Source organism: Anabrus simplex, chromosome 1, assembly GCF_040414725.1.
Source record: "Anabrus simplex isolate iqAnaSimp1 chromosome 1, ASM4041472v1, whole genome shotgun sequence".
NCBI classification, from domain to species: domain Eukaryota; kingdom Metazoa; phylum Arthropoda; class Insecta; order Orthoptera; family Tettigoniidae; genus Anabrus; species Anabrus simplex.
In genome coordinates, this window is record NC_090265.1 from 174,593,182 (window position 1) to 174,618,134 (window position 24,953).

At 39.0% G+C, this 24,953-nt stretch overlaps 1 protein-coding gene across 1 annotated transcript in view; it reads left to right on the forward strand.

The window, feature by feature from the left end:
- The window catches only part of LOC136863563 (methyl farnesoate epoxidase), a 78,394-nt gene that overhangs the window by 40,270 nt on the left and 13,171 nt on the right, over positions 1 to 24,953 (forward strand). Inside the window, exons 5-7 of the mRNA XM_067139946.2 lie at positions 6,459 to 6,695; positions 10,136 to 10,247; positions 22,660 to 22,840. Coding sequence (XP_066996047.2) covers positions 6,459 to 6,695; positions 10,136 to 10,247; positions 22,660 to 22,840 — 530 coding nt within the window. The remainder of the gene's footprint in view (positions 1 to 6,458; positions 6,696 to 10,135; positions 10,248 to 22,659; positions 22,841 to 24,953) is intronic.

A 24,953-nucleotide genomic window follows, 5' to 3' on the forward strand; every position in this document is an offset into this window, starting at 1 on the left:
GGCTTGCCTTAATATTACAAGCATGAGATAAACTCTCGGATGAAGTAGTGTGCACATTCTGAGCTTGATTTCGAACGTTCGCTTCTTGAAGGCTTCAGCTAATTCTGTTACTGGAATAGGCTCTATCCTCCTCCTCTTCTTCCCACTTCTATTATTGAAGTAAAACCGTGCGTGTGTTTCGGAGTGCGTGACAGGCTGTGGTTTGTCTGCCCACGGGTTTCTTCATGCTCAGAGCAAACTCATGCGGTGATAACGTTGCCTTTTACGCTAGCCTCCTAGTTGACTTAAGGTGTGACATTGTTTTGGGTGACTGGAAGACTCCATTTCTGATTTTAACGTTCAGGCTTATGCAGTAGATATGAACTCTAGGGACTCTTAGTAACCCACAGCAGATTTGCATCATTCAGAGATAAAACACCTGTGTTTCGAACTGAAGAATGATCGCATTACTTGCTTTCTGAAAGAGGTTAAGACTTACCTCATGTACTTACGAAATTCCCGAGAATATAGCTGGAACATAATCTTTCAATACGTATGCACGGAATAAGATACATGTAGCACGATGTAAAAAAGTATGCTAGGATAACTGTACGCATTTTCGTTGATGAAAGTAGAACTGATTAAGGTATTAGGAGTGACGATTAAAGGGATAGGTTTATTGTAACAAAGAAATAAAACAAGATAGGGCTTTTGCTTATCTTATATCTTAACACAACTCGGATGCATCTTTAAAACATTGCTTCAAAATGCATTGCTTAATTCACACTTGCACTGTCTACATTCAATTATCATAGAATTTGGTCCATTAAAATCATCCCCCACATTTTACATTTACCTCGGTTTTTGTAATGTCGTTGGCAACGTCTACATATGGTTATCTTCAATGAAATCTTACTGTGGGAAGGTAGAACTGATTAAGGTATTAGGAGTGACGATTAAAGGGATAGGTTTATTGTAACAAAGAAATAAAACAATATACGGTTTTATTACCTTAACACAACTCGGATGCATCTAGCGAAATATATATCGTAAGCAGCGTACGTTGAGAGAAACACATGTGGTAAATACATGATCAAATGCTGTGGCATATTATGTAAGCGTTTATATTCATAATAAGCTGTATTAGCCTTACTCACTAGTGTATACAATGACTGTCCACAAGTCACAGGAAGGTGTGTCCCATTAGAAAATGTGCCGTGTATGAACCCTGAGAGTTTCAGCTAGCTGCGGTGTAGCTGAGCGATCTGTCACAGACACCAGAGTCGTGAAGATGGCAACACATCGCGAGTTGACCGACTTTGAACGTGGGATGATCATCAGCGCACGGCGCATGGGTCATAGCATTGCGGAGATTTCAAGCGAATTCCGGTCTCCGAGGTCAACAGTGTCGCGGGTGGATAATCAATATCGCAGAGAGAATATTACCACCAGCGTAAACCGCCGCACGGGAAGACCACAGATGTTTAACGAACGGATATCACGTCGCCTCCGCAGAACCAAACTGGGCACTCGACGGGCTATGTGAGTCAGATCACCGCCCAGGTGAATGTTGGGAGTCAGGAACCCATTTCTACTAGGACGGTAACGAAGCAAATGCATCGCTTAAACTTCATCAGCCGACGACCAACTTGTCTCCCTTTGCTGACACCTCGACACAGAGCTCAACGACGTGGATGGGGCCGCGAATTTCGTCAATGGTCCATGGGACAGTGGTGGCGTGTGGCATGGGCTTATGAATTCCGGTTCCAGTTGTATCGAGCTGATGGGTGAGTGAGATTTTGGCGTATGCTCCATGAGGCTATGGATCCTGGGTTTCAACAAGGTTGTGTCCAGGCGGGAGGCGGCTGAGTTCTGGTCTGGGCGGCATTCTTATTGTCGCAATTAGGCCCCATTGTCTGTCTGCAGGGAGCGCTGACAGGTGCACGTTATGTGAAAATTCTTTCAGAACATCTGCATCTCTGTCTGGCCCTAGAGTACCCTGATGGAGATGCATGTTTCAACAGGATAATGAGGCATCTCACTCTTCTGTTGTGGCACGCAGGTGGCTGGAAGAGCACTCTAGTGAGGTTACGACCTTGGACTGACCCACCAGATCCCCCGATCTTAAAACAATTGAGCATTTATGGGATGCTGTTCATACTGGTGTATGCTCCATGAACAACGCACCGACTAAACAAGACCAATAGTGGGCAAAATGGCAAGATGCGTAGGTCCAGATCCCTCCAGAACGATTCCAACACCTTGTAGAGTCGATGACTCGTCGTATTGCTGCCTTTATGAGGGCTTGCGTAAGAACAACTCGCTATTAACATCACATTCAGTGCCTTCCCATGACTTTTGACCACTCAGTCTAGTTAGTTTCGATGCAAGATTTGCACATACAACGTATAAGTTTATCCAACTTGTTTAAGATAATGTACTGTATCGTCTCTACTTACTTTCCACTACATGAACGATGTAGAAACACACACTAATGATAATGATGTACGAATATCCTTATTTATAGTCTTGTAAGTATATTCAATGGTAGATGGTAAGTTACATCAGTCATGCGAATAATGAGACAATAGGCTATAGTGTTATCAGGAATATTTTCAGATGTTTCAAATTGTACACGAATATCGTCAGCTACCAACTTTGAAATCAGTCTTCAGCAATCGAATTTTTTCTCGATCAGATAATGCCACATCTGGCATCCTCCCCAGGATATGTTGAAGCGGGATTTTTGAGTCTACAGGTGTTGCTGCTGCTTTAAGAACATTGTAACAACTTCGATCGCAGATTAAAATTAGCTCCTCTTTTGGCGGTAGAAAAATTAGCAACCTGCGATTTGTAGATGGCACTTCCCTTATAGCTGAAAGTGAAGAGGAACTCACTGACCTGTTTACAAGAATGAAGAATATGAGCCTCCACTATGGTCTAGAGATAAACATGAAAAAGACCATACTAATGGTAGTTGACCGGCAAGGTCAAATCCAACTTACAGGATTTCTAAAGGATCTGGAGATAGTAAAGGAATTTGTGTACCTTGTGTCAGCCATCAATGACTGACAGAGATCCAAAGACATTTTTCTAGGTCCTGCTGCAATGGTTAAACTCACTAAGGATTTGACAGAACCGGACAATAACAAAAGCTACGAAGGTGCTGTTGGTGGAATCACTAGTGTTCTCAGTCTTTTCGTTCGGCTGTGAGATCTGGACCGTGAATGGTAGAGAAAAAGTCCAATCGATTATTTTGAGGTGTGATGTTGGTGGAGATTGCTGCGTGTACCCTGGACGGAAAGAAGAGCCAATGTTTCCATTCCGAACCAACTGAGCATCAAGAAATTTCTCTCGGCCATTTAATCAGAAGAGAAGGAGAGAACTAGGAAAAGGCCATTTTGCAAGGCAAAGTTGAAGGCAGTAGACCACGGCGAAGAACAGCAAGTAGATGTTTAGATCAGGCGAAGACGATCACTGGCCTACCTCTTTAGATCATGGGAAGGAAAGCTGAAAACCGCTCAGAACGGAGGCATTTTCTCAAAGCAGAAACGCAGAAATGAGAAAGTTACGAGGTCTCGACGCTGAGCAATGAGCAAAAAGACTAATGATGATGATAATACGTCTGTAGACCTCAGCGAAGCCAAGGACAAATTAAATGATAAAATACATGTTATGATACATGCTCATGAATTATCCATTTGTCAGTGGCTTTTGGACACCATCCTGCGATACGTAAGAGATCTTTCTTCAACACTAAAAAAGGATAGCATTACATTGCACTTGTAATACAAACATACTTCTTTCTGTCTACCTCCACACCATTGACATCAAAACGAGCCTCAGTAAAGATAAAGATTAGACCACAGTTGTTTAATTGACATGTGCTTTGATCACTTCCATCTACCTTATCTATGCATCCGTCGATACAGAGGTAGCTTTCATGATGTAGGGTGTATACATCTTGCCGGATGATGACCATGATGATGGAATTTCATCGCTGTTATTGCATCCAAACTCAAAAGTTTAATAAGAATGGAGGTCAATTCGTATTAAGACTTCTCGAGTTTCTACCGTCGTCATGAAATCTGGCATCTCTTCGATATTGTTGTAGTAGAGTATAAAGCGGTTTTGCACCTTAAAAAGGCAAACACAACAACAATGACTGCTGGAACTCGTTACCATGACAAGTGAACAGTATTTCCCTGTCAGCGGTGTTCAGCATTGAAGGGCGTGGCACTGAAAATATAAATGCGGGTATAACTCTCTTATGATTACACCTACGGTCAAAATGAATGATAAACAATGGGAAAGTATAGTGTCCATGACTATTGTTTTGTTCACATTTCACATAGAACTTATTTTTACGGAGATATTTTGGTTTTGAAAAATATTATATATGGAGGTGTAAAAATTGTTAAGAGTCAAAGAAGAAGACAAAAATTAAATTGCCTTAATTTACATTTTTGACTTCACTTGTCTTTCTAATTTTTTACATGGAACTCCTTATCTTTCAGTCAAATATTCATCCTACTCACTAAACTTTGTACTGGGTGAGTTGGCCGTTCGATTGGGGGCGCGCAGCTGTGAGCTTGCATCAGGGTTATAGTGGGTTCGAACACCACTCTCAGTAGCCCTGGAGACGGTTTTCCGTGGTTTCTCATATTCGCACCAGTAAAATGCTGAGTGTTTATCTTAATTAACGCCATAGCCGCTGCCTTGCCACTCCTAGCCGTTTCCTATTCCATCTTCGCCTTAAGACCTATCTCTTTCGGTGCGACGTAAAGCAAATTGTAAAAAAATAACTTTGTAAAATACTGTATTATTCATATTTTTAAAAATATTACGTTAGATTAAATATTTCTGTTTGGTCTGTTGCTAATTCTACAACATAAGTTTCCAAAAGTTTGGATTGTAAACAGTACAAAGCAGAGCGAATTATGCTAGCGCTGAAGTAAGGCAAGATATTACAGAACCAGTTCATGTAATTCCACTTTATGTCACTACACTGAAAAGGAAAACTAAAAATCTGAATATTGGAATTTAATATTCATAGAGCTCTTGACTATAATATCGTCACTGATGTAATTGAAAGAACATGTAACTTGTATTCTGTAATTTACTTTAAACAGAGAAGTAACACATAAAAGAGTTCCACTGCAGCACAGACAGATTTTTACGGACAGGCACGTAATAGGTAATGCGACAATGCGATGGCCTAGATAGAATACCTCGTATCTCATAACGTTCTTCATATCCATTATTTCCCTTAAGACTGATCACGCTTTCCAGCCACATTTGGGTATGCAGTTCATCAGAACAATGTTTGTTGGGTTTATTTTCCTATGCGTACGAGTAAAGGAAAATGAACCTTATAAATTATACTGTAGAAGTTAGTAAATACTTCACGCAAACATACTTTCCTGTAGTACGGTACGGTAAGGTTCATTTTCCTTCACACGTCGGTATAGGAAAATGAACACAACGAACATTGTTCTGATGAATTGCATATCCATATGTGGCTGGAAGGCATAACCAGTCTTAATGGATAGGAAGAACTTTGTGAGATACGAAGTATTCAATCTAGACCATCGATTATGGTAATATTAAAAAAAATAGTGATGAGTCTAATAATTTTCACACCTCTGTAATCGCTAACAATTCACGCGATAGAAAGTATATGAAGGATAAATGTCGGAAATACCTTATTATCAACACATTTTCTAGTTTTTCTTACTAAAGTCAAAGTTATACCTGCTGGAGGAAGCAAGCCTTTCTATGATTCACTAGATTGTGGATAATGTATTGTGCATGAGGGTAGGTATATTTGTCGCCGTTACGACTTCGATAATAGAACAGCATTAGTAAACGTTGGTTTGTTACTATTTTGTTCTTTAATACAGAAATGGAGATATAGTAACTACGATTTGACGGATATGCGTCAGCGCATGGGGAAAGTCGATGGAATAGATTTTATTTATTTGAGGCTACATTCATGGCGTGATTTGCACAACGATACTTCGTAAAAAATGGTCTCTTGGGATGGATCACGGCAGCAAGTGAGTGTTACTCCCTTCATACCGTTGAAGGTGCAAAACTACGTTAAATTGCGTGCATTTCTTTGTGTGTAACGAAATAATGGCAAATTTATAAATAAAATCGTAATGCACTATAAAGAAACTGCACTGTTTATTTAAATTCATCCCATTACTCGAGGCTTTGTAATTTATAGTAAACAGTTCAGATGCACTGTAAAGTAGAATAGTTTCGACATATTGGGTGTTGGAAATTAAAATCTCCTTCTCCGAAGCACTTGTCAAATTAGACCACCAAGCTTATTGAGCAGTATGTACCTAAAGCAAGTGGTATACCTTAACAGTTTGACCAGTGTGTGATCTTTGTCTGCAGTGTATTATAGTTCTAAAAGTTGTATATTTTTCCCATAAGATATAACTGAAAATAGTGTATTATCTTTCTAGGTCAGCAATCTGTTCAATGCCTCTGTAATGAATGTACTCTGGAGTATGATGGGTGGAACCCGCTTCAAACGAGGTGATCCCCAACTGCAGAAACTGCTCAATACTCTCAACGTACTATTCCGTTCAGGTTTCTTCCTACGAATGACGGGCATATTTTCCTTACTTGTGGACGTTTTCCCGAATATTTTCGACCCTCATGGTACAAGACACATGAAGCAGTTCGAAGAATTTATGAAGGTAAGATTATTTCCTTTCAAACTTCTCATATTATTACGAGCTCTGCTTCTGGCAATGGTATGAAGTCAGATGTATTTGGGGCACAGTCCTACCATCAATTTGTGCAGTATCCTTTGAATGTTCCTTCGAATTTATCCGACTTTTAACAATTCACTTGTTGCTGTTGTTTAAAGGGGCCTAACATCGAAGGTCATCGGCCTAACAATTCATTATTATTATTATTATTATTATTATTATTATTATTATTATTCGTCACGCAATGGTACAGTGCAACATCCTCTGATATCGCAACCCGAAGGTATAAAATATACTGCAACTCTTTCAAATTTGAATATAGCCTTCTCAACAATAATTCTTGTGTTTAAAATTTGTTACACAATTATTTGAATATACATATCCCTCAAGATTAACTGTTTACTTTGTATCCTTAGGATTATGAATTCGGTAAATGATAATGTTGCTAATATCGTTGAAAGCTCAACTCAATATCTTGTTCGCACGCACACTATTAGCTGCTAATGGAAAATATTGCGCACAGGGATACAATTGAATTTTTTTTTTTTTGGTGATACGATAAGCATGTCGCACAAAGTCAACAAGAGCAGACAGGAAATATGTTTCCGAAAGTGAGCATCATTAAAATGATCAAAGCAAACTTTCAACTTCCTCTATGAGCTGCGAAAGAAGAACGAGTTACTTCATTGATAACACAATATTATTCCGTTTAAATCCAAGGGAATTTGTTTAAACGATTCATGACGAACATACGGTGTGACATCGTACTTGAGAACGGCTGTTGAAACACCACTCTATACAAGTGTGATTCTGTTCATTTATGAAACCAGTATTACACCCCCAGATTATTACTGAATAATTATCGAGATAGACCTAAAGTTAATAATACTAATTATTATTATATTCACTTTTATTATTATTATTATTATTATTATTATTATTATTATTATTATTATTATATAATTTCTTTCTTTCTTTCTTTCTTTCTTTCTTTACCTCTTAATCTGCTTACCCTCCAGGGTTGGCTTTTCCCTCAGACTCAGCGAGGGACCCCACCCCTACCGCCTCAAGGGCAGTGTCCTGGAGCTTCAGACTCTGAGTCGGGGATACAACTGGGGAGGATGACCAGTACCTCGTCCAGGCAGCCTCACCTGCTATGCTGAATAGGGGCCTTGCGGGGAGATGAGAAGATTGTAAGGGATAGACAAGGAAGAGGGAAGGAAGCGGCCGTGGCCTCAAGTTAGGTACCATCCCGGCATTTGCCTGGAGGAGAAACGGAAAACCACTTCGAGAATGGCTGAGGTGGGAATCGAACCCACCTCCACTCAGTTAACCTACCGAGGCTGAGTGGACCCGTTCCAGCCCTCGTACCACTTTTTCAAATTTCGTGGTAGAGCCGGGAATCGAACCCGGACCTCCGGGGGTGGCAGCTAATAATAAAAATAATTACAATAGTGGCTTCGAACCCCACTGACAGTAGCCCTGAAGATAATTTTCCGTGATTTTCCAGGCAAATGCTGGGGATGTACCTTAATTAAGGCCATGGCCGCTTCCTTCCAACTCCTAGGCCTTTCCTATCCCATCGTCGCCATAAGACCTATCTGTGTCGGCGCGACGTAAAGCCCCTAGCAAAAAAAAAAGCTTTCGTTACAGTCCTAACCCTTTCCTGTCCCATCGTTGTCGTAAGATTTATCTGTGTCGGTGTCGGTGCGACATAAGGGAACTTGTTAAAAAAACAGGTTATCAGCATTGCCCAGTATCACGTAGAGTGCTTGCATTAGTCGTAAACGCTAAAGGAGCGTTGCTGCCATTGCTCGAAATGTTTGAAAAACCTACAACCTGTTTTCCAGTCAATGTCCGGGTCAGGGGTGGGATGAATGAAACCCCCAACTTGCGGCTGCCAAGGCCTGGCCTACTCATCTGGGATAATGATTCATGACTGACAGATGAAATGAAATGATAGTGGAGAGTGTTGCTGGAATAAAAGATGTCAGGGAAAACCAGAGTACCCGGAGAAAAACCTGTCCCACCTCCGCATTGTCCAGCACAAATCTTACATGGAGTGACCGGGATTTGAACCACGATATCCAGTGGAGAGTGTTGCTGGAATAAAAGATGTCAGGGAAAACCGGAGTGGCCCGAAAAAACCTATCCCACCTCCGCATTGTCCAGCACAAATCTTACATGGAGTGACCGGGATTTGAACCACGATATCCAGTGGAGAGTGTTGCTGGAATAAAAGATGTCAGGGAAAACCGGAGTACCCGGAGAAAAACCTGTCCCACCTCCGCATTGTCCAGCACAAATCTTACATGGAGTGACCGGGATTTGAACCACGATATCCAGTGGAGAGTGTTGCTGGAATAAAAGATGTCAGGGAAAACCGGAGTGCCCCGAGAAAAACCTATCCCACCTCCGCACAGTCCAGCACAAATCTTACATGGAGTAACCGGGATTTGAACCACAATATCCAGCGGTGAGAGGCCGGCGCGCTGGCGCCTGAGCCACGGAAGCTCTTCGGAATGTTTAATCAGTTCAATATTTCGTCAGTCCTCTCATGGATGAACAGCTTGTGTTCCTGCCGGTAAATCTACGACAGTGCTGTAGGTTGATGTTTTTGTGCACCTGCATTTATCACTGTACTGAACCTCGATCTTGGACTGAAAAGGCCAAGACTTTTTGGTTGGAGCCAACCAGGTGGATCAGTGGAAGAGGGTCTGGCTCAAAATCTCAAGATCACGGGTTCCATCCTTGCTGATGTGGTCGAGTTTTGAAGGGTAATAAAAATCGTGGGGCTCCATGTCACTATAGGCATACTAAAGATCTATGGGGTGGCGCAGTCAGCTACATCCGAAATAACTAATTAATTCAATCTTAGTCCGACTCGTTGGCTGAACGGTCAGCGTACTGGCCTTCGGTTCAGAGGGCCCCGGGTTCGATTCCCGGCCGGGTCGGAGATTTTAACCTTAATTGGTTAATCCCAATGGCACGGGGGCTGGGTGTATGTGTCGTCTTCATCATTTCATCCTCATCACGACGCGCAGGTCGCCTACGGGAGTCAAATAGAAAGACCTGCACCTGGTGAGCCGAACCCGTCCTGGGATATCCCGGCACTAAAAGCCATACGACATTTCATTTCAATTCAATCTTAGAAATTATCTAGTCGAATTGCGCCATGGAGGCTTCACTGCACACTCGGAATGCGGAAATTTATAGGCAAGCTGTCTCGATTGCACTACTTCAAACGACCTGTAATTCGGTAGCTAAGGCCAAATTATAATAATAATAATTATTATTATTACCATATCACTTCTGTGTAATAACACAGTATTTATGTAGGATAAATGTGATCCTTGTAATTGATTTCATTTATGGTGTTCCTTTTATTCGTTTCGTATGTCGTAGTTATAATCTTTATTTTGCAGAAAGTCATTGATCAGCATGAACGAGTTTTGGATAAAGAGGAACCTACCGACTTCATTGGCGTGTACCTTAAAGAGATGAAGAAACAGTCAGGAGGAAGATCATCATTTTCAGGTTTGTGGTTTATCAAGAGTTTTGTTCATTCCAAACAGATGAAACAATTTTAAAACGTTGGGTTATTTCTTATCTATCTACAGTGTCGAATATTCTAAATTAACTAGTAATTCATATAACAATTGGTGGACATTCTCTGAAGCATTCAGTATTCTTCCTTGTAACGATAATAATTATCTACCACCTGGTGATGCAATGGACGTTTTAGCATACCAAAGCAATAAATGGGCAGTGTGCATGTCCACCCGTGTATCCAGCGAATTAATTTATTAATCTGTATAATGGCGATATTTCTTCTTTCTCAAGGTCATCCCATATATCACTGAAACCTCTCTTGCTCATTTTGGTTTCAGCCGGGGGTTTAAGGCTCATCTCATAACCGTTAATGAACCTTAACGTTCATTAAGCAATACCTTATATCTATTTTCAGGGGCTGGCTGGCCGAAGTGATAAAAGCGTGCTCGGTTCACCCGGAAGGACATGGGTTCGATTCCCCATCAGTAAGTCGAAATATTTAAGAAACGAGATCTACACTTCCGGAGGTGCACATTGCCCTGAGGTTCACTCAACTACACCGAAAATGAGTACCAGGTTAATTCCTGGCGGCAAAGGCGGCCGGGCGTAGAGCTAACCACTCCACCCCATGAAGCGCCGAGGTTACGGATGGTGGAACCCTTTACCTTCCACCTCTCCAAAGACCTTAATAGTCTGTACGGAGATGACTTATATCTATGTTCTAATCTTCCTGCATAGAGTCCACAGACTCACTATCATGAGAGGCAACATGATTTAACTACACTGTCGCAAAACTTGTTCAAGTAAGTGTTCTATCATCCATGTTGCTAGGATCGGCATCGGTAAATTATGGGTACGTGTAAATTACCTGGAAGACCTGAAGAAATCTCCTGCTTCGATTATTGCTACCGCTAACGGCAATGTCAAGGAATCAGATGAAATGGAGGAGAACGTATGCATATTTAGTGCTCCTGGCAAGTATGCCCACAAGGCCAATTTCCGGTCCTAGGAACTACCGGTGAACGAGAAAACATCTATGAAAATATAATGTAGGCGTAGCTATTGCAGAATAGAATAGAATAGAATAGATGTACGTTAGAAAAGATTTATTTCGTCTGGAAAGATTAGGGCCATTAGGCCCTCTCTTCCATCTAACCGGGTGAGTTAGTCGTATGGTTAGGGTCGTGAAGCTATGAGCTAGCATTCCGGAGATAGTGGGTTCGAATCCCACTGTCTGGTAGCACTGAACATGGTTTTCTGTGGTTTCATATTTTCTCAAGGCAACTGCTGGAACTCTACCTTAATTAAGGCCACGGCCACTTCCTTCCAACTACTGGGCCTTTCCTATGCGATCGTCGCCATAAGACCTATCTGTGTCGGTACTACGTAAAGCCACTAACAAAACCATCCAACCAGAAAATACAATATTTACATTACCGAATTTAAAAGAAATATACTACAAATGAGACACCTTTACATCTACTAAACAGTACAGTATCATGATATAAAAACAGGAATAAAAATAATAAATGATGATGATGATGATGATGTATCAATCAATTAGTTAATCACTACTGATCTGCATTTAGGGCAGTCGCACAGGTGGCAGATTCCCTATCTGTTGTTTTCCTAATCTTTTCTTAAATGTTGCAAAGAAACTGGAAATTTATTGAACATATCCCTTGGTAAGTTATTCCAATCCCTAACTCCCCTTCGTATAAACGAATATTTGCCTGGATTTGTCCTCTTGAATTCCATCTTCATATTGTGAGCTTTCCTACCTTTAAAGACACCACTCGAACTTATTCGTCTACTGATGTCATTCCACGCCATCTCTCAGCTAACAGCTCGGAATATACCACTTAGTCGAGCAGCTGGTCTCCTTTCTCCCAAGTCCTCCCAGCCCAAACTTTGCAACATTTTTGTAACGCTACTCATTTGTCAGAAATCAGCCAGAACAAATCGAGTTACTTTTCTTCGGATTTTGTCCAGTTCTTGAATCAAGTAATCCTGGCGAGGGTCCCATACGGTGGAACCATACTATACATAAGGTCTCGTCAGACATTTACAGGGCCTCTCCTTTACATCCTTACTACAACCCCTAAATACCCTCAAAACCATGTGCAGAGATCTCTACCCTTTATTTGCAATCATATTTACGTAAATACACCAGTGAAGATCTTTCCTTATATTAACACCTAGGTACTTACAACGATCCCCAAAAGGAACTTTCACCCCATCAACGCAGTAATTAAAACTGAGAGGACTTTTCCTATTTGTGAAACTCACAACCTGACTTTTAACTCCGTTTATCATCATACCGTTGCCTACTCCCCATCTCACAAACATTATCGAGGTCATTTTGCAGTTGTTCACAATCTTGTACCTTATTTATTACTCTGTAAAGAATAACATCGTATGCAAAATGCCTCATCTCTGATTCCACTTCTTTACACATATAATTGATATATATATAACAAAACATAAAGGTCCAATAATATTGCCTTGAGGAATTCCCCCTCTTAATTATTACAGGGGCAGATAGAGTTTCGCTTACTCTATTTCTCTGAGTTCTATTTTCTAGAAATATAGCCACCCATTCAGTCACTCTTTTTTCTAGTCCAATTACACTCATCTTTGCCAGTAGTGTCCCATGATCTATCCTATCAAATGCCTTAGATAGGTCAATCGCGATACAGTCCATTTGATCTCCTGAATCCAGGATATCTTGCTGGAATCCTACAAGTTGAGCTTCAGTGGATAACCTTTCCTAACCCCAAACTGCCTTCTATCAAACCAGTTAATAATTTCGCAAACATATCGAATATAATCAGAAAGAATGCTTTCCCGAAGCTTACATGCAATGCATGTCAAACTGAGTGGCTTGCAATTTTCAGATTTATGTCTACCACCCTTTCCTTTATACACAGGGGCTACTACAGCAACTCTCCATTCAATTGGTAAAGTTCCTTCATGCAAACAATAATCAAACAAGTACTTCAGATATGGTACTATATCTCAACCCATTTATACATTTATTACATGCCTATAGCATTCAAAAAATATTAAATTAGCTAATTTCTATCTAAAAAATTCCTTAATATTTGTTACAATCTGCTTTACGTAGCACAGACACAAACATGTCTTAATGGCGACGATGGGATAGGAAAGGGCTAGGAGTGAGAAAGAATTGGCCGTTCCTGTTGTGTAAATGGAAAAAGACGGAAAACCATCTTCAGGGCTGTCGACATTGAAATTCGAACCCACTCTCTCCCGAATGCAAGCTGATAGCTGTGTGATCTGACTTACACAGCCACTTGCTCGGTAAATCCTTAATAATTATCCTTAATGCTTATATACAGTGTACATCTTGAATATAGGCTAATCTACAATATGTATATAGCATAGGAATAACAACAACTTCATCTATTATCTAGTAGATATTGGTGACAACGTTCCCTCAAACTAGCGGATGTGGCCCTTCTGACACAGGCACGTAGTGTATTCCACTGCCCTGCTGAAGAAATGACAGACGAGTTGTGATGCGATGAAGTGGATTCGAAAAGAGTGTGTCAGTTTGAATGTTGAAAACAGTTCTTAGCAAACAAAATAGGGGTCCTAATATCATGAAAAATGTAAAATTAACCAATTTGCTCAACTGTGCCGAAAGTTGAAGACCAAGAGGGCCCGGGATAGTTTGAAATTGTGAGTCGTGGATAGCTCCATCGAAAAAAAAAAAAAAAAAAATGGAAAATTATTTCCGGCCTAAATGCAGTTCCGAATAAACAGCCTAAAATCATTTCTTTTTTCTTCAATCCTCTTCTTTTTGATTCAAATCCTAACCAAATTAAATATTTTTTACGTAATTCTCTCTATAATGTGTTCCTTGGTTAAACTACAATCAGAATTTTTTAAAATTTTTTTGGAAGATATCCACACCGAATGTACTTATAAAGGCTTAAGTGAGACTCTGCGTTGACTCACATTAGCACTCGTAGTGATAGAAAATGCCAAACTGCTGAAATGGAAATGGCGTATGGCTTTTAGTGCCGGGAGTGTCCGAGAACAAGTTCGGCTCGCCAGATGCAGGTCTTTTGATTTGACTCCCGTAGCGACCTGCGCGTCATGATGAGGATGAAATAATGATGAAGACGACACATATACCAAGCCCCCGTGTCAGCGAAATTAACCAATTAAGGTTAAAATTCCCGACCCTGCCGGGAATCGAACCCGGGACCCCTGTGGCCAAAGGCCAGCGAGCTAATTATTTAGCCATGGAGCCGGACGCCAAACTGCTAATCTAATGATTAAGAAAAGGATTGTACTATTTAGAATAAATAAAGAATATAATTTATACTCATATTACATAACTAGCAAGATACCCGTGCTTCGCTACGGTATTATACTGAAATTTATAATTGAATGCTTATTGTTGTAGATATATAATCCGCCGAAATTCGCGATCTGACTAGTTTACTGCGAGAATCCGCCAGAATTCGCGATCTGACTCGTTTTCTAATAGATTACGGCAAGTTTCCTCCCATTTTTCAATCTTTCTTTCCAGCAATCGATTTCGTACTTCCCGGCTAGGTCCAGGTATTCCACCCGGTCAGTTGGGTCCCTAAATCCTTGCCATCATTTCCTATAAGCATTTTTAATATGGATCAAATCCTTCAGGAGATACGGCGTGGTGTCTTCTTGGGTGCCTTGGCGGTACTGAACCCGCGGCCGGACTGCATTCTTAGTCATTACCCGTCCAGGACCCGTTTCCAGCGGGATCCGCACATTTGACGACGATCCAAGGCAAGTGTGCGGGATTTCTGGCGATACGAATGACATACTCCCGTGCAATATTGACCTTATTATAGAGGTGAACAATTGGACGGTCAATCTCTTTCCTATCGTTTATTTCAAATGTGTTTACATTTTTATTTATATGCCAGGAGAATCTACTGTAATCTAAGAACGTTCTCCGAAGGAAAAGATGGTTCTTGAAAACGAACCTAGTAAAGATTAGAAATGATCGGTTTATGATCAGAATAAGTACATCGAAAATCTACAGCCTGTTTCCAGTCATTCGACAGGGTCAGGAATGGAATGAATAAAGCCCCCGTCTAGCGGCGACAATAGGAATTGTTCCGGCTGCCGAAGCCTGTCGCACTTCTCTGGGGCAATGCTTATTAAATGACAAATGAAGTGAATTGATACTGCACAGTGTTGCTGGAATGAATGATGACAGGGAAAACCGGAGTATCCAGAGAAAAACCTGTCCCGCCTCCGTTTTGTCCAGCACGAATGTCACATGGAATGACCGGGATTTGAACCACGCAACCCAGCTGTGAGAGACCGCCTGAGCAACGGAGGCTCCTTGTAAGTACATTGCGAACAGTAAAATCAATTGGTCTCCCCTCCTTGACACCCCACCGCCGTTAAGTCTATTTACCCCCTCAAAAAGGAATGTAAAGATGGCGTGCTTCTTTATGTTTAAAGGAGATTCCAAACACCAATGTGGTCACGTCTATTACCTTCAGTTTTGAGATATAAGTATACCCATAAAAATAATTAACTTTTTTCACTTCCTTTCACACTCCTCCCCCTCCCCACCCAACCAAGTGAATTTTCCAGCAAAAAATACTTGTTTCTTTAATAGTAAAGGATCTTCTAAATACCAAATATCACGACTCTAACTTTTTCAGTTTATCCTCACGAAAGGAATTCAACTCCTTTTCACTCCAGCCCCCCCCCCCCACACCCCCAAGATGGTTTCCCCCAAAACGCGTTTTTCTTTGTTTTTAAAGGAGATCCAAATACCAATTTTCACGTCTGTAACAACTTTAGTTATTATTAGCTTATGTATTCTCATACAAATAAGTCAATTAAATTTTCAATTCTTTAACCCCCCCCCCCCTCTTCATTGGATTTTCCGAGAATACGTGTTTCTTTACTTTTAGAGCAGATTCCAAATATCAAATTTCACGTCTGTAACATCTTCATTTTTGAGATATCAGTAGCCTAATTAAAAGAATTCAACACCATTTTCAGTCATTATTAACTACCCCCTCCACCCAAGTGGTATTTCCGAAAACTAAAAGTACACGTTTCTTTATTTTTAATAGAGATAAAAATACCATTTTTCACTTCTGTAACATGTTTTTTGAGATATACTGTAGAAATTCTCATTTTAAAATGTCACCCCTTTTTAGTTCCCTTAAGTGGAGTTTCCAAAAACAAATCACCTATGTTTCTTTACATTTACAGGAGTTTCCAAATACCTACTTTTTACCTCTGTAACATTTTACGTTTCTCAGATATTCTGTAGATATAGTCTTTCAAAAAATTCACCCCTATTTGTCACTCCTGTTTAACCGCCATTAATTGGATTTTCCAAAAACAAAAAAAAATACGTGTTTCTATATTTTTAAAGGAGATTCCATATAAAATTTTTGAGTTCTGTAATATCTTCAGTTTCTGAGATATATGTATCCTCATTAAAGGCATTCAACCTATTGTTCAACCTTTTAACCCCTCCTATTGGGATTTACAGAAAACAAAAAAAAAAAAAAAAACGTGTTCCTTTATTTTTAAAGGAGATTCTAAATACCAATTTTAACATCTTTAAAAAAATTTAAAGTTTTAAGATGTAGACACACTCATTTTAAAAATTCACCCCCCCTTTTCACCCCCCATTATTTGGATTTTCCAAAAACAAAAAATACCTGGTTCTTTATTTGTAAAGTAGATCCCAAATACCAATTTCAGGTCAGTAATATCTTCGGGTTCGGAAATATAAGTAGCCTCATTAAAGGCATTCAACCCCTTTTTCACCCTTTTCCACCCTTCCTATTGGGATTTTCCGAAAACAAAAAATACTTGTTTCTTTATTTTTAAAGGAGATTCTAAATACAAATTATTACATCTATAAACTTTAGAAGTTTTGAGATATAGATACACTCATTTTAAAAATTCACCCCCTTTTCACCCCCCATTAATTGGATTTTCCAAAAACAAAAAAAATACGTGTTTCTTTATTTTTAAAGGAGATCTCAAACACCAATTTTCAGGTCTGTAATATCTTCATGTTCTGAAATATAAGTAGCCTCATTTAAGGCATTCAACCCCCTTTTCACCCTTTTCCACCCTTCCTATTAGGATTTTCCGAAAACAAAATAATACATGTTTCTTTACTTTTAAAGGAGATTCTAAATACCAATTTTTACATCTATAAACTTTAAAAGTTTTGAGATATAGATACACTCATTTTAAAAATTCACCCCCTTTTCACCCCCAATAATTGGATTTTCCGGAAACAAAAAGATACGTGTTTCTTTATTTTTAAAGGAGCTCCCCAACACCAATTTTTAGGTCTGTAATATCTTCAGCTTCTGAGATATAAATATCCTCATTAAAGGCATTCGAACAATTTTGCACCCCTTTTCACCCTTCCTATTGGGATTTTCCGAAAACAAAAAAATACGTATTTCTTTATTTTTAATGAAGAATCTAAATACCAATTTTTACATCTGTAAACTTTCAAAGTTTTGAGATATAGATACACCAATTTTAAAAATTCACCCCCCTTTTCACCCTCCCATTAATTGGAGTTTACAAAAACAAAAAAATACGTGTTTCTTTATTTTTAAAAGAGATCTAAAGTACCAATTTTCAGGTCTGTAATATGTTCAGTTTCTGAGATATAAGTACCGGTATCCTCATGAAAGGCATTCAACCACTATTTCACTCTTTTTCACCCCTCCCATTGGGATTTTCCGAAAACAAAAAAATACGTGTTTCCTTACTTTTAAGGAAGATTCTAAATACCAATTTTTATATCTGTAAACCTTTAACGTTTTGAGATATAGATACACTCATTTTAAACTTTCACCCCCCTTTTCACCCCCTTAGAGACGGAATATCCAAAAATCCTCTCTTAGCGAGCACCTACATCTTATTATGAATGTATCCTCAAAATTTCATTTCTTTATGTCCAGTAGTTTTGGCTCGGCGATGATGAATCAGTCAGTCAGTCAGTCAGTCAGTCAGTCAGTCAGTCAGTCAGTCAGGACAAGTTACTTTATATATATATTATTTTCCTAAAATTCGTAGCTCATATCCTTAGGATGTTTTCAACACTGAGTTGCTTGCCTGAATGGCTAGAACTGTGGAATTTTTTACCTTGTTCCGAAAGTATGATTGGGTGAGAGGTAGTGAAATTGCCAGTACAAGTAAGAAGTGAATGTGAATATTGGATGAAGAAGGCATAAAGTAGGCTATAAGGATTATGGTGCTGTTTGCGTTTTAGCTGAACAAGTTCACTGTAGGCAGGTGTAACGCTGTCGTAGTAACGTAGGTCTCATGTATAACGAACACTGGTGTTTAGAAATAGAAATAGAAATATATTTATTTAAAGTTAATTACAAGTAGGACCAGAGGTCCCTTTGGCTGTAACTAACTGCCACTTTAACTTAAATGTATCACCTAACATACAAAATCTAATGAAAGAATACATAAAAAGCGTAAGATACATTTTCCTACTGAGGATATAAGAATAAGATTAAAAACTAAACATCTAGGAGGTTACAATAATACTTTAACATTTCATAAACATACACTATACTAACAAGGAACAGAAGACGAAACAGAAACCTAAGATTTTTAAAGCCGAGGATGAATTAAGAGTAAAACTGAGCATCTAAAACGTATCTAGGGGATTATGATATTTCGTACTATTTAATTAATTTGGTGAAAATTCATTTACATGGCTTAATAAGTGGAAAGGTAGCGGTATTTAAGATATTTTTTCTGAGTTCCAACACTACTTTGCTGAATTTCATATAGTTTAAGATCGTTGTATAATTGAGAGGCAGTGACAATGAACGACTTACTGCACTTTACCGTACGATGCTGTGGAACCTGAAGGGTGTTAGCTGTAAACCTATTGTCCCGGTCGTGCACTTGACTCATCTGAACAAAGGACTTGGTCAAATATGAGGGAGCATTAGATTTTAAAATTCTCAGAAGTAAACAAGCAGCTGAGTATGATCGTCTATCCCTGAGTTTCAACCACTCTGCGGCATTGTAGTAAGATGTTACGTGACAGTCTTTACGAATACTGAAGAGCGTGTTGTAGTTTGACATTAAAATTAACAGTCAGGTTGATGTACACGATGCCACAGTAGTCGAAATGTGGTAATATCAGAGTGCAAATAGGGAGTTCCTTTAATACTCGCAAAAGTATGTTGCTGAATCTTCTAAGTGATTTCAGTGTCGCAAATAATTTTCTGGAAAGGCTGATTATCTTCTGCTTCCACGAAGGATGTTCGTCTATGATAACACCGAGATGATTGACGACAAGAAACAATACGTGTGTTTATGTGTTGTTTAACCATCGTTTTATGCGTACTCTAAGCGAATAGTTTCTATCTGAGGTATATGATAAAACATATCATGGCAGATAACATACTGTACATTAATATAAAGTGTTGCTCTGCTGCGCTCCTAATGAGAAACAAAAATGATGTACTGTAGGTAGTGACGAACGCTAGCTACTATAATAAGTCTGCTTTGAATTTTTGAGTGATTACGTAGCTGAATCACTTAGTGTACAATCGGACCAACCAAGCAGAATTCTATACTGCAGTGCAATTCCATGAACCAGATATGTACGAATGATATGTACATAAAGATCGCTATGATATCATGCGCGTTCAGCTACAATCGCACATATTATGTTTTCCATGTTTCAATTCAGTAGATTCTCTGTCATACGCGCCCGCTTTGTTTTTTGTAGGTACTATCAAAGAAAATTTTCTGCACGAGTTGTCGAAAGCTATTCACATGTTTCTGCTGCTTTATCAAAGGCATGCTGATGATGCCAGAACCTTGCACTGTTGACTACGTTAACTCTATTATGGAAGTAATTCACCTCTTGATTTGCCGTGTTTTAATACCTGATATTATCTGCAAATTAAGTCTTACACCACAGGCAGTACTTTTCATAATTTTATAATTTGAGACGATCGATCGAAACATAGTGTTTCATGTATTATCTATAGATACTGATACACACACATGAAATACAAAAAATACCATTAATACTGGTACTGCATACACTTTATTGGCTGTACCCTAATTAAGGTCAAGGTTGCTATCTTCCCAGTCATCTATCACTTCCCCACCCTTGCGCCGTCAAAAACCTTCGATGTTTTAGTGGGACGTTAAATTTCAGTACTAGAAAAAAAACTTTTTTTGCCGTTACGAACGATTATTTAGAATGAAAAGTATCAACAAGCTTGGGGAATTGTCACAGTATTTAGGATGATCGATGGTCGACGGAGAGTCGGGGAATGGATGATAAGGGGTGGACAGGAGTTTTCAATTTTTAGCTGCCACTGTACGTCGAAAGTGAAATATATTAACAAATAAAATACATATGACCCTTAACAGCCATAACATCTGTTTTAGGTACATATTTTCTATATTATTATTATTATTATTATTATTATTATTATTATTATTATTATTATTATTATTGCATTTCCCACTACAAACCCTATTTTACAAGTAGTATATTAGGGCTATATATAGTGAGACTAAGTTAATACATGACAATTGAATTAAAATATTTAACAAATACTTTATAACAGCATCTTCTCTGAAATACCATAGTGAGAGGTGCTTGGTATTCTATATTGCACATGTTTAAATACATTAATAATTCATATCTACTCCTGTTAAAAATCGGACACTCAAATAAAAGGTGAGAACAGTTTGGTGCATTTCACAGGTACAGCTGAAGGGCTTCTGAATACTGATTCCAAACCTCTCGAAGTATGATCCAAACTTTCCATGTCCTGTCAAAAACTTAGTTATAATATGTTCATGTTGCAAAAACCTACTTTGTAGTCTGTCTTGAATATTTGAAAAGAACAACTCCCTTGTTAGCCGGCCATTAGTGCTGGTGATCCATTTGTTGTTCCACATATCTTGTGTATACTCCCTCAGTTCCTTTTGTACATGAGACATAGGGGACTTTTCATATATCAACAAGACGTCAGAAGAAGTAGTAGCTGCTTTGGCAAGTTCATCAGCTCTCTCATTTCCTTCTGCTTCGTCATGACCTCGGACCCTTTTCATGCAGATATGGTTACTGTAGCCTAATATGTGTGATCTTATATTAACAGCTACCGGATTAAAGTTATATTTTTCTTGGATTGCTCTCAAAGCTGCCTGAGAGTCACTCAATATTTGCGCAGCACAACTGTGTTTTTAAATCCACATAACTGCCTGTTGTATAGCGCACAATTCGGCTTGAAAGACTGAACATTAGAAAGATTAAATTTTTCAGCATGCACCGCACTTTTATTTTCTATAGATATTGATAGACATACAAGAAATATAATGTCATTACTACTGGTAATGTACACACTTCAACGCTATTGGCTGGCATGTATTCAGGCATTGATATGATCTTAATAATGTACTTCATATCACTATCTATAGTGATACCAATATCTGCGCATAAGAATCTCGCCGTGGCATACCTACGTGATGGGCTGAAGATAATGCCATACCTCTTCTCTTCCTGTGTTTCTGACTGTAATAGAATTTGTCTAAAAACTTTATTGTCGCAAAGAGTTCTGTGAATCGTTTGTTTTGAAGAGTTTATTATTTATACATTTGTATTTAATATATTTCATGAAGGCTATAATAATTCAACTGTGCTAAATCTAAAAATTAAAAAAACTCCTTCAACTAGTAAGAAATTGAACGACTTCAGTAAGAGAGGATTTGTACCTTGTAACAATCTTGAAATGAAAATAACTGTTTCAGATTTTCTATGCTCTTACCAGATAAATTCTACCGGTAGAAGCGATCTGATGAAACCTGGCAATTTCACGAGCAAAATAACGACCGAAATAGGAGCACGGATAAATGTATTGCCTAACTAACACACTTTTATGTACCCTCTTTCAATGCATGTGTGCAATTCTACCCTTTTGGAATGATTTTAACTTATAACATTTGCTATGTATTGCCCAAAAAGCTGCTTGTCAAGTTACTAATATATTAGAAGTAGACAAGATTATTCTCAAAATGAGTATTGGACAAAAATACATTACAAAAGTATATGGAACGGGATGAGGTAAACAAAAGTTGTAGCTAGTTCTTCCAGTATTTGCGTCCAAGAAGTGTATGTGGACTATACTATGTAATTTATGGTGATAATGTGGTGTTGATTATTATTCTAAGGGTAAATACAATGAGATCACCAGAGATGTTCTGTGAACTAAATCCTTGTAAAATATATTATGTAAATTCACATATACCGTAATTTGGTGCAAAACACTAAGTAAGCTTAATAATATGAAATGTAACCATCTAGTGTTTTATGTTCCAGATGATATGCTGATTGCGACCTGCTTAGACCTGTTTTCTGCTGGCGGTGAATCTATTGGAAACACACTTAGTTTTGCAATGCTATATATGGTACTTTATCCTGAAGTACAGGAAAAGGTGCAAAAAGAAATCGACAGACATCTTAGACGTAATCAAACGCCAACGTTGCAAGACAGATCCAGGTAAATTTTATTCTTGGAAGGTAACATACGAAATTTTGTATTTTGACTTGTTGCTATCAAGTAATTACAATAGTTTTTACCATTTAGAAAATATCTTATGGAAAGCAGTTGTAATTCCATGACAAAGTCAAGATGACGCCGCTGAAATGAAGCACAGTGCACAGTAGGTATGGTGGATTATGAAGCTGACAATACATGCATCGGCACTGAGTACTGAGGTAGTTTGGAACTATCAGTGCAGGCAATCAGAGCATGACCTCAAATCCATTGAGACGTCACGGAGCTCTGAAATCCCGCCATCTACGAATGAAACCAGCCAGTTTGGTGTTAGATTAGAGACATCACTCGAAGTATGTAGTTATAGAGTGCTCTTCCTCGTTAATCCAAATTATTCTGCAGAGGGTTTCGAACTTCAAGGAAGAACACGGATATCTTTAAACATGTTCCACACTAAGAGTGCAGAATACCCCCTTCGCATTAAATTAGTAGCGCTTCAAAGATTTTCCGGGATGGGTGATTGTGGAGCACAATTCCAGAATATTTGGCACTTATTAAATTAATGTCCTTTTCAGGCATATCTCTATCGTTTGGAGAGTTTTGCCGAAACCTCGCTGTTGATACAGTAGCTGGATGATTTTGACGCGTGAATATAGATCTGTTTTATTCCTGTAAATATTATGTCCTTTCTACTTTCTGTAAATTTGCGCACATTTTGTGTTTGTAATTCCAGTTTGTTCCATGCCATGTTTACCATACGATGAATATATGTCAGAGCATGTTTGTTTAATGGGCTCAAACAGGGCACATCGGCAGCGAATGCTTCCTACCACACATACCAAGTGTCTGGATAGAAACCAGTGTATGGCCGGATCATCAACCATTGGTTTGCAAAATTTTTAAGAGGCAACATGTCATTCGTAGACAAGTGACCATGGACAAGGAGAGATTGAGGGCAAACGATTGAGGAGGACAACAGTCAATCGTATGAGAGAGATGATGATCAACATGAGTGATGAAACCGTCTAGAGACGGAAATGTCTCTGACACAGAAATAAGGAATAGCAGTCTGCTTTATTCACCAGTCGCACAATAAGGAATCCTTTATTATTGCTAGTTGCTTTACGTCGCACCGACACAGATAGGTCTTATGGCGACGATGGGATAGGAAAGGCCTAGGAGTTGGAAGGAAGCGGCCGTGGCCTTAATTAAGGTACAGCCCCAGCATTTGCCTGGTGTGAAAATGGGAAACCACGGAAAACCATCTTCAGGGCTGCCGATAGTGGGGTTCGAACCTACTATCTCCCGGATGCAAGCTCACAGCCGCGCGCCTCTACGCGCACGGCCAACTCGCCCGGTATAAGGAATCCTTTTTGGAGATAATAATAACCTAGGGTACGAAATGTGTAATGTGCTGCAATCTCAAGCGGCGCTGCCATTTAAGTGCCGGTTTATCCAAATCATTTTGTAGAGGGTTTTGAACTTCCAGGAAGAACATGGATATCTCACTTTAAGACCACCATTGTTCACGAGGAAGATATTGCTGTATTTAGTGGACAGTAAAGGGAATTCACCATTTTGAGCTGAATCGTGGCAATCTATTGTGCACAGCTTGAGAAAGTTCAGGACACTCTCCGATATAAGGTTTCAGCACTGGTAAATCGTAAAGGGGTATTAATGTCACAGAACAATGCTCGTCCCTGGGTAATACAGCACAGATCTTCCATATCTTATCACCAACAGACTAAGCCGTGCTTTGCGTACTGGATGGTACCTTCGCTAACGGCATCCAAGTACAGAATTATATACAGGCCTTTTTTTGATTCGAAGGACGGAAACTTCTAAACAAATGTTAGGGAAAGGCGAATGAGCTAAACGGCGCTTATCTTTCTGGAAAAAGTGAATGTTGCACGGAATCTGTGGCAGCAATTCACAAATATTCAAAGAATCATGCAATAATCTCTTAATGAAAGGAAAATCTATATCTTTAATGTTCGCACATTAGCATTATGGAAATTTGAAAGACAAGAGATTGTAATTTAACGCTATGCAGGACCCAATATTATAATTTAATCCACTTTTGTTTCTCAACAGAGATTTTAATGCGTGTTTTAAA